The sequence below is a fragment of the Anthonomus grandis genome, chromosome 11, assembly GCF_022605725.1.
Source record: "Anthonomus grandis grandis chromosome 11, icAntGran1.3, whole genome shotgun sequence".
Classification (NCBI taxonomy): Eukaryota; Metazoa; Arthropoda; class Insecta; order Coleoptera; family Curculionidae; genus Anthonomus; species Anthonomus grandis.
Window position 1 is genome coordinate 18,795,757 of NC_065556.1, and position 12,058 is coordinate 18,807,814.

At 30.6% G+C, this 12,058-nt stretch overlaps 1 protein-coding gene across 1 annotated transcript in view; it reads right to left on the bottom strand.

Moving 5' to 3' along the window:
• Positions 1-1,097: 1,097 nt before the first annotated feature.
• Positions 1,098-12,058, bottom strand: part of LOC126742014 (formin-like protein) — a 63,635-nt gene continuing 52,674 nt past the window's right edge. The window contains exons 18-20 of the mRNA XM_050448538.1: positions 9,084-9,182; positions 8,907-9,020; positions 1,098-4,302 (exon numbers count right to left, since the gene is read on the bottom strand). Coding sequence (XP_050304495.1) covers positions 4,090-4,302; positions 8,907-9,020; positions 9,084-9,182 — 426 coding nt within the window. The 3' untranslated portion in view covers positions 1,098-4,089. The remainder of the gene's footprint in view (positions 4,303-8,906; positions 9,021-9,083; positions 9,183-12,058) is intronic.

The window sequence follows — 12,058 nt, forward strand, 5'->3', positions numbered from 1 at the left end:
GATTTACTGCAAATTTTTTCATGGTAAGTACAAAATGTTTATTTCAAAATTCTATCCAGTGGAATCCCTCAGGACGCCGTACTTAGCCCTCTCCTGTTCCTCGCTTACACGTGTGGCTTATCTTCAGAACTAAAATGTTAGGTATCAATGTTTTCTGACGGCATTCATTCATTTGGAAGTAGTGCAGTGAATAATTGCTTCCTCTTAACGCAGACAAGTAGTGTTAGATTGAGAAAAAAAATCCGCAGCTACCCTACCAAATAAATAACGTTGAATTTAAAAAGTAGAATTTTATCTTTAAATCAATGTATGGTTTGCGGATTCCTTACGTTGAGAGACTTTAAAATGCTAAATTACTAGCTTTTGAAAAACAAAAATGTCATGGTGATTTGATTTTTACTTTCAGAATCCTTTATAAATCTTTTTTTAAAAATCATCGCAAAAAATATTGCAATGTCTATTTTAGTTTATAGAGCTATACTGAATATAAATTCTTGGCTTTTATGACATAAAAGAATAAATAATAGGTTTATCAGGATATTCCGTAAGACGGGAAGTAGAACAAGTAAAGATGGTACCTGCGTCTTTCTGCTCTTTGGCTTCTTTGGAGCAGGACAACCAGAGAACCAAAGGAAAAAGTAACGGAAAACGAACATAAGGGATCACGAACAGGAGCAAATAACCAATTTGTATAATCAGCTCTATTAACTCCGATTTTGGAGCAATCATCCATCAATAAGCTACCTGTGTGATACAACCGCAACCCGAATCCATATAGTTTAAAAAAATTAAAGATAGCACCGATAGTTAAATAGCAAATAATAAATAGGTTTATCGGGATTCCCGTCTTACGAAATTACCCGATAAACCTATTATTTGCTATCTGACTATCCGTGCTATCTTTCATTTTTTTTTAAATAATAATATTGAAGAAACCATTCCAAGTCACTGATTGAAGTGCTACCTTTAAATCGATAAACGCATTGTTTGTTTGTACATTTCTGAAAAAAAAATTATTTAGGATTTGATTTTTTTTATTATAACAAATTTAGTATAAAATTTTTACAACAGAAATTAAACGAAAACGCCGACAATCAAAACTTAAAAAACTTAATTGACAAATTTCGAATAGATGTTATCATGTTGCTACCGCTAGGGAATGTAATATATATCTTTAAAAATATCTGTGCGTACTACATAACATACTATTACAAAAATTAACGGATATGATTGTTTAGCATACATAACAAATAATGCTTTTAAATTTCCGAACGAAATTATGGGGATTTACAACTAATCGAGGACCACTAAATAAATCTTATTAATAAGTGATATAATTTATATATACAGTTTGTACAAAATGCGTAGCAAAATACATAATATACCTTATCCACTATATATAGAAATCACAAATATTACAGTATATTTATTATGGTTTATACACTATTGCCTTAAAGTCTTCAATGATTTATTTATCGTTATTGATACATTACTATTGATTTAGTTTAGATTTTTTTTGTCATGGAGTGTAAAATGAATTTGTACTAGTTTCTGGATTGCAAGCTAATGGCTCAAAAATCATTAGTTTTCCGGGAAAGATTAAAATAATTACATACGTCAACAATATTTTAACATCAAGGGTTTTTATTTGAATTAGCCATAGTGAACAGAAAGTAAAACTTATTACTTATATGCCGCAGGGAAATGACAAAAATCAAGGTTTAAACAAATCATGATTAACAAATTATGGGAAAGGTTAAAATGGTTATTTTATTAACGATTTCCTCGAATAAAGTAAGTGATCTCATCAAATCTTCGTTTTTATCATTTGCTTGCAACCTACGAGGTTGATCCGATATAAACTTGTGAATCCTATATGTGGGAGCGGACGTATTCGCGGATATAAGAAAAATGGAAAAAGAGCAATACTGGTATGTGATTCAATTCTTGTCTTTGCAAGGGAAATCGCACAGCGAAATCAAAGAGCACCTGAATGCTGTACTCTTTCAAAAATCTACAATAAAATCGACACACCGCCGATTGAATTTGCGCTACATACCTGAGACAGTAGGAAGCCAAAGGCTATTGGCGAGATAGTACAGCGTTGCTCACTCTGGACAACAAGCGCACCAAACCACTTCAGAGTGATGATTTTTAAATGTAAATTGAAAGAGTCTGCGATTTTTATGACCGTCGACAAAACATTGATCCAGTGGTACATACCATAGATCAAGAAACAGTCAAAACAGTGGACTTCACCGGGAACCTGCTCAGAACATGGAAAAAAACGTCCTATAAGTCGGAAAGGTGACTGTGAAATTTTGAGAAATGCATCGCACATTTTCCTAAATTATCGTTTCTCTTTTGTAGTTTAAGTACTTATCGGACCGCCCTAATTGGAGATATCCCAATATCTCAATAGTTATGTATCATAAACTCATTGTGCGATAAATTACGTCAAAAACAATTTATATAAAAAATACACAACAGTACAAAATTTTCCAAATATTTCAGTTCACAAATGAAGGCACTGAGTCTTTTATAAATTTAAAGCTTATTTAAATTCGATAATAATCGAGTTCTTACTTAAAAATATATTTTTAAAGACTAAAAACATGGTAATATACAGTTTATATGCATTTTCGAGCATTTTTTTTTAAATTTTATTGAATAACTTTAAGTAAAAAACTAAGTAATCCATAAATAACATACAGGGTGCGGGTAGAAGAGCAGCTTCAGTCTCAAATGTTTACATATAATATCCTTGTATAATGTTATTATACCAAGGCACAAAAGATATCTAAGAGATTTTTATTTAAATGTATTGCATTTAACTGTTTCCAACTAATGAACAGGGTGAGCCAACAAAGGCGCGGTAGTTTACCACCCTAAAGATAACACTGGTATACGAAAAAAAAATCTGTTTGGCGCAAAGTTCTGAACATATTTTTGAGGGTATTTTGGGCTCGCTGATTCCGAAAATGGCATTCATTTATTCTGACCAGGTCTTGTCTTCAAGATATTGCGAAAATAAAATATGGTTTTTCGAGTGATTTCCATCAATCTGTGAAATTCAAACACAATATAAATCGAATTTTAATGAAATTTTGTAGATCAATAGCTTATTGTGTATTTTTCCACATATCTCCTCTCTGTACCAACATAACTAGTTCTGGAATTAAGCGTATGAGCTATTATTGTGTCCAATCAGTACTTTTAATTGTTACTGATATATAGATACTTGCAAAAAGCCCTAGTATATTTTTAAGACTATTTCGTGATAATATTTAAAAAAAAGTAGTTGCCGACCAGAATTCGTTTCGTGGCACGTTTATTAGTTGTTGGTAATACGCGCTTGCGGCTAAATTATTGTTTTTGGTTATCTACACACGTTTTTCTTCAAGTGCTGCAACTTTTATGTAGAAAATAGAGGATACATTTAGTATAAGCATTTATTTTTTTAAAAAACGACTATGTTGGCTGAAACTAATACAGTGGCTGATGAAAGTATGGATTTTTTTTTGTTGTTTACTGGCTCTGTAGAGACTCGATTCGATGTGTTGTTAATTTCAAAATTTGCAAAAATATTGTCGAAAAAAATGCTAAATGTTTATATTGTGCAAAAAACTAAATTTTTCGTAATATCTTGAAAACTTGACCTGACGGCACAAAAAGAACATGATTTTCAGATTCAGCACATCCAAATTACTAAAGGAAACATATCCAGACACTTGCGCCATAATGGCTGTCTACTAGTGTAATATTTGTCAATATTTTGTCCTGGACTATTATATAATTGGATATTCTTTAGTTTTAAAATCCATTTAAAAAACAAGCAAGTACATTTTTTCAAATAGAACCGTCGCGTATTTAAAGACATTTTTGAGCTTATTATTGTGCGTCTCTTTTCTTATATATTTAACAGGCGAAACTAATAGTTTCAGAGAATAAAGAAATGTACCTTTGTAGCACCAAGGGTAATAAACGACTTCGTTGACTCAACCTGTCAAAACAAAGTTAAAACAGACCTATTTATAGGTGTCACCAATCCGTCCTAACCCTGCCAAACCAAAAAACAAAACTTAAAGTTTAAATTTCGAACTCGTCCATCGTCTTCGATAATCGATTATTGTCGATTTTCCTCCTCTGACTCCTACGGACGGCATCGGCCCTCCTGTAGGGCTCGCTTTTCAGGCCCAAAAGGATGTCCTCCAGGGCCCCGTTATAAACCTCGTCTTGGTGGAGCAGCTTTTTCTCTTGCACCAACCTCGTTTTGGTTTTCAGCTCGTTTATGACCGCCTCCTGTGGGAGATATCGCGCATTACATTTCATTTGTTCTTTTTTTAGTCTATAGAGCGATTTTAAATTATATTACATATGTATTTGAATAAACTCATTAAATGATATGCCTTAATTTAAAATCGCCCTGTAAATGTTTTGCTTTCAAACTTCTACAAAATAGGGCACTGTTATATCTAGTTAGGGAAAGTTACTTTTGGTTATATTTATTTAAATTGTTGTAATTTTGTAGAGAAAATAGTTAATTATTTAGCTCAAAAGTATGAGTACTAAGTGGAAGCTGCTTAGTGGGTGTATTAGGCGAGTAAAACTTATAGCATATTAGAATGGAAACAAGTTGCAAAGCAAGCATGAAATAAGTGACATATGACACCCTATATGATGAATTGCGATCGATTTGTCGGAACATAGGCTTTGGAGATTTTTGAAAATGTGGCAAAGTCGATTATAGGTAAAAATCTATTTTTTTCCTTCTATACAGGGTGTTAATTTGAACACTTTCAATGCAAATATCTTTGAAACCAAAAAAGTCAGAACAACTAAATTTGGTATAAATGTTATGTAGGTAAGGGGAAAGAGAACTAGCTTATTTAGGTCATGGGGTGAACAACCCCTTAGGCTCTATGCACTCCAACCCCTAAATTTTAAATAGCACCAACCCTTTTGTGATACCTGAAATTTAAGTTCTTTTTGAATAGTATTCATGGGCAATTTTTTTTTGTAATGCAGAATCGAAAAAACATACAATTCAAATTAAATACGCTATAATAAGTAAAGGAAACATTTTATTGTTAAATGCTATTCAAGATAAGATATTTAATGCGCAAATTGCAAACATTTTTTGGTACAAACAATGTTTTTGCTCCAAATACCTGTATAGCCGGTCAGGTTTTATTAAATAAACATTACCTATGCCAATTTATTTAATTCTATTTCAAAGGTATAATAAACGGTTAATTTAACATAACTTCTTTTACATAGTTACACTTACATAAGGAAAATTGATTTCAAAACGTGAAGAAACAGAATAAGTGACAAACAAACAAAAATTTAGCATAGAGTACTTAATAAAGCGGCACAAGTAGAATATTTTGCTATGAATCCTACAATGTCTACGCGAAGGTTTAGCATTAATAGACACTGAATCTGTTCTTAAGGTACTGAAATTAAATCATTGTCATCCGTACAAAATACAAATGCAGATTACTCTTGACTTGTTTGAAAATATTTGTTCGTAATACCGATGAATGTACGTTTTCTTTAATGGTTTTGTTAATAAACATAACGGTTGGTATTGGCGTGACGAAAGCTGCATATTTTCAAGGAAACAACAGTACCCAGACAAAATAAATGTATGGGCGAGAATATTAGGTAATACTTTTATTGGGGCTTTATTTATTAATGGCAACCATTAATATATAAAGCACCAATACATTTTCAACAGGATGGAGCGCCACCTATATTTTTCCGGTGAGAATATTTAACCGATACAATTCCAGATCAATGGTTTGGAATAAGAGGTCCAAATGAATGGCTGCCAAAATCACCAGATCGAACATCCCTTGATTTTTTTCTCACAGTTTATAGGATCACTAAAAACTGTTGTGTAAAACACAACCAAAGTCCCTTGATAATCTTCGGCAACGAAATATAACAGAATGTGCATCTATTTCAAAATGTAAAAAATGAGTTTCAAAATAGATTGCATCTTATTTAATAAAATAACATTTTACAAAAAATAAGTTTTTTTTGATCCTATATTTTTTTAAATATCGTGCAGATAAATACTACTTAACCTTTAATTTGAGGTCACAAATGCCCAAGGGACTGCTCACTCCATGCCTTAAATATGGTAGTTCTTCTTCCACTTCTCTATAAAACATTTGTAACAAATTTGATTTTTCAAACATTCTTAATTTATAATGGAAAATCCGGTTTACTTTTTACATTCTATATAAATTTGTAGATATATAATTATTTATGACTCAATCAAACCGTTTTTGAGTTTTTTTTTATATAAAAAATTTCGTTTGCAAGATACATACTGACTCAATACAAAACTTTTTATAGGAATTCCAATTGGATTTGTTGAATAGGGTTAAAAGTCTTTAGTGGACAGCCTACAACTAATACTTTTTGGAACAACCATTGTTTTACAAGTAGGCGAACTTAGTACTTTTATTGTAACTCTACAGGCTAATTTTTGACCACTCTATATTTATTGTCAAAAGATTGATGCAATCCACAAAGTATTTCTTTTTCTAGAAACCCACTTCATTTTGTATTTAGAAGAAATTAAGGGTTATGCATCGGCCTGCAAACGTAATTTTTTACATAAAGCGTAAACTGAAAAGTGGTATTTAGGGTGTTTTATATAAAATAACAAAGACGGTGCCGGTTTCATATAGAAGTAGCAACATCGTATGACAATTTTTTTTAAACGGAGACCTTTTTACCCTTAAATAGCGTTGGTCCATTATAGAAAATAGCCAATCCGGTATAGTAATGCATTCAGCATGATAAAAGTGGTGATAAAAGGAAAATTCATTGTATAATTGCAACAATTGTATTAATTGCCATATTTGCCACCTTAGAAACCGCATAGAACTTTCTTTATTTTGGGAGGATTTAATGGCTTCCTATTGTGCATAAAGTAACATTTTGTTAAAGTATAAAAACTCAACCCAGTCTTATACTTACTAATCCTTAATTATTATTAATCGTCTCTTTTTTAAATGTTATTTATGAAATAAAATTAAAATGTTTGAATTTAACAAATGCTTGGTTACCTGAAGTGCTTTTTTAACAGTCCTAGTTCCATTATTTATCCAATTACTTTAGAAAATAAAATTGAAGAGATGACCAGTCGAAACGAAACCGAATCGAAACTTCGGATTTTAAATTTATTAATTTATAGTTTGTGAAAAAATGCAATTGAGAAGTAATTCTTTTAAAATAATAAAAAAATCGTTTATTTGGAAATCTTAAAAAGGGTTTTTAATGAAAATTGAACTATTGGTTTTATTGGAAAAAGAAATCTAATTTATTAAATCGTCATATTAATTATTAATATTGTTCTTATAGTGTATGAAGCCAATATTTACCAAACTGCTGGATACCTCTTATTTATTTAGAATTTGTGTGACAAAGCATTTGTTTAATTATAATTCCGGGCACAGGAAGTCTTATAAGAAATTGTAAATAAGTAACATTCTATTAAGAAAAGTGTCAAATCTCCTTACTCCAAAAGTCAAAGGCATTGACTAAAAACGATTAATTGATGTATAAATTTGCATTAACGGCTTAATTTAATACAATTTTTAGCTTATCTCATACAGAGTGCCACCCTTATCATTTCCTCTCAAAAAACATAACTTTCTTACTCTTGGCATTAGTTATTTTTATATTTATAATATGGTTTTCTCATCCATAATATAATAACTTCTGATCATCCCATCTTCATCACTGAGAATTTGACTTGACTGCTGTTAAATTATTGTTTATTCATTATATATCCGTATATTCTCTGTATATCCTTTCAAAACCTATATAACCAAAAATTTCTAAATATAACCAAGACGTTAATGACTTAATTTGTGACATGCTTCCATTTTATTAAAAACAAATTTTTACTCGCCTAGAATTGTTTTATTCATAACGTTTTAGTTTGCATAAAAGTACGTATGGTACAAACAAGATGATAGCAATTGTGTGGATAAGAAGGTCGTGTATTTTACTAGTCCAATCAATCTGACATCTGAAAAGGTCTGTAAATTTCAAAAATCCATGCAGCTTTTGTTGTCGGTCCTTAGTGGTTTATGAAGAATGCTTAAGAAGGTAAATATGTATCCCTAGCCAGCTTTTGGATTGGATTTTCCAGCTAAACCGTAAGTTGTACAGTAGTAAATAACATAATTTTTTGCCTTTCTATTGATTTTTCTGTACGCCTTATGATTTAGCCAGAAAATCGAATTCAAAATTCTCAAAAAACGGCAAGGCGACTTTCCACAAGGAACACTAACGACTGAAAAAAAAACAAAAACTGACTGGATTCTTTAAAATGTCAAATGCCAGATTGAATGTACTATACTGTCTGTCAAATATTTACATACAACTACATAAATTACTTATTAATGGTTTGACTTACATTAGTACTCGCAATACTAATCTTCAAGTATTTTAGCCATAAAATTTGGCAATTTTGGCGTCTGAAAAGAGATACGAAACGTCAACTTTCTTAAAAAAAAAACATTAAATACTAGTGTTGTGTTAGGAACTCACCCAATAAATATTATTATTCTTTGACAATCATCGATTAGCACTTTTAACCCGCGCGGTAATTTTATTTCGATTAGAAAATCAAACCATATAAAAAGAAAATTAAATTTATGTAAGAAAGCAAAAGTAACAAACAATGATGCAAGTGACGGAAATTACATAATGCAAAAAAGTACATACGCAACATTAATCAGTGGAAAGCATGTGAATGCAGGCAGTGAGTAAAAAAATTACAATTTGTATTACGAAATAATACAAATTGCAATATTATAATAAAAAAAACATAAACCTCCACCGCGTTAATTGGGAACTGACTTGAAATAACTCACCTGTTGCTTTTTCTGGTTTACTTTATTTTTCTTTGAGATTTCTTCGCTCGATTTGTTTTGTGCGTTTTGGGCTAACTCGAACTTTCTTCTTTGCTCGTTTTCTTGATCCGCATTCTGTTAAAATACGTATTTTTCATATGTATTTAAAATAACATTTTAGGACTGTTTTGGACTTACTTTGAAGGCTTTTGCAAATCTAACTAGGAGCGAAAAGAAGGTGTTAGCATCGGTGGTTCTTGAAGATTCCGCGAAAAATTCGACACATTCGCTAAAAGCCTAAAAAAGATTTATCTTTGTCACTATTATATCCGTCATGTTAATTAAAATATGATTTGTAGTAAAGATTCAGGGAGATTCGGTATATAGATACAGTGTACTATGTCTATTAAAGTTCAGTAAACAATATATTGCTTGAAATATTGCTTCTAGTTGACAATTGTGCATCTCAGATCGAATAGAATTTTTGCCTCCCTATTGCACCTCTGTGGTACAACCAACGGATCAAGGCATAATAAAATGCCTTGAAACTTATTATCGTAGATATTTCATGTAGCGCCTAATTCAAGCATTGGATAATCAGGAAAGCTTCAACATAACAATTTTAGACGCGATGAAATTAATTGCGCAATCTTGAAATAAAGGTTTATAAAACACTATTGAAAAATGTTTTTGACAAGTTTGATTCAGATGATGACTAGCTTTGAATCAGTGGTACTAGAAAACAAAAATGTTGATAATAATAACGACTGAGACCTCCCCCTAAGCGATTGGTTGCGAGGTCACTGCCCAGACGTAATTATCGTAGAAAAATATCTCTCTGAACTAGATCATTTTACGACCATCGACGATAATTTAGTAGCAACGGAGACCTTAATGGATCGCGATATTATTGCTAAAGTTGCTGAGTCAAACAATTCAGCGAATAATCTAAATTCCGATAAAGAAAGTCGCGATGATGATGGACAACCGAACCAATTCCAAGTTATGCAAAAGCTCTTTGTGCAATTAAAACTGTTATACATTTTTTACAATTTACCGATTATGGCGTGTTTGTAAAATTGTATCTGACGATACAATTTTACAAACCTCGTTAAAAGTTGAGAAACACATCGAGGAAACAAAATTGTGTGAAAAAAATAACAATTAATTGTTTCGAAACATCATAACATCATAAATACAAATGTATGGTGTGTATTTGTACATACATATGTATTTATTTAATTTGATGTCCTATTTCAATGTTACATGTAATTATTATATCTTTTTTTGTATTACATACCTAGAATGTATTTTTATTTAGTTTCCCTTTAGTTAAACCAAATAAAAATCTACATATTTATTTTAATGGGTTTCTTTTTTTATATTATCTTATACCTCCGGTTATAAAGTAAATTTTTTCTCCCTAGAGGGCACGTTCTAATCGGAGTTCACTGTATATCTCTCCACTCCTTCAGAAAGTTTGGATTTGTGTTTTAGTTACTAGATGGCCACGCTGCATTACATTGCTTCTATGCAAATCATAACTATATATATGATCCATACCGTAGTAGTTTCAGGTACAAAAATAAAAGAAGAAAGGTGGCCAGAAAAATGAAATTTGTTAATTGTTTTATTATGCCTCTCTTGGTGCCGGTATTATCATGTATCAGATAATACTGCACTAATAGGCGCCATGTCCGAAGAAACTCCTCTTAAATATTTTAAGAACTTCTCTCATTCTTTAATTTGCAGCTCTTATGTTGAGTTCTGTTTATTATTGTGCTCTTGTGCGGTTTATTGTTTTTCATGGGAGTTATTTTAAACCCCGTATTTTCTATAGAAGATTTGCTGGAGTTTTGCAGGTAAGATAGTAATGAATAGCGTATGAATAGTAATGAATAACGTAGCGAATGATAGTAGTTATAATTATTAATATTATATTATTAGTTATATTATAAGGTATAATTATTATTAGGTATTATTATTTATAATTATTATAGGTATTATTATTTTATAGTATTGATTGCAGATGTATTTTATTTAAACCCTAGTATAATACTCTTGAAAGCATCTTAAAAAAATATCGCCGTAAATTTGATATGGAAATAAGAAAATTATCCACTGTACAATAGGGACATCTAAGAAATTTACTAATCACTGATTGCTCCATTCAGTTTTATTGCGAATATACATCTCGGTATCTTCATAGATTTTTTTTTCAAATTTTACTCACATTACACACTGGTACAAGGCTTTTGGTCTAAAAAAAATATTTCAGAGACAAAAATTTGTTGCTCTAAAATATAGTGTCCATTTCTAACAAAATTTTACTATGAATATAATTAATTCAATAATAATTAAAAATATTATTTAAAATTTTGTAAATATCATATTATGTATTTTGATTGGAGATGTTTTATGGTTTAAAGTAAATAAAAATAGTAATTAAGAAGCAACACTTAGTTCCTTAATTTTATGACAAATAAGGCCTTATTATTAAAGCACTTACAATTAAATTGGTAGGGCGATGGTTGGAACCTTTGGTGTGACACTCGAATCACAAAAACAGTTTTCTCACTAACGAAACCGCTTTATTTCATTTTCGAAAAGTAATAACCTAACGAAGTCAGCATATTCGGGAGAAGAATAAACTAAACTACTTACAAGTGGCCTTATATTAAAATATTAATATAAATTATATAAAGATGTAATTAATACAGCAAAAAATCAAATGAAGCAAGGCTGAACAAAGTTTAAACACTAACTATAAACTATACAATTGACTATAAGAGATTGGACCTTTATCTCTATTAAGAATGGTTTTTTGATTATTAATATTGCTACTTTCATATGCATCTAATTTTCGATTATTCTTAACTGCTTTTTACTAATTTTAAATTATATAATCCTACAAAATCTAGACCTGTACTTAAAACATGTTCACCCAAACTTTACTTGTCAACTCTTCCAGATTTCACATGAGCCACATGTTCTTTAAATCTGACAATAATTGATCTTCTTGTTTGCCCTATGTATTTCTTATCAAAATCGTTACAATTAATCTTATAGACTTTTCGTTAGTCTTTATTTTATCATTTAGGTCAAGAAAACAATTTAGACTCAACTCTTTAAAAACCCTATCAAAGCATTTGTTCAAATTTAAAATACAGTTT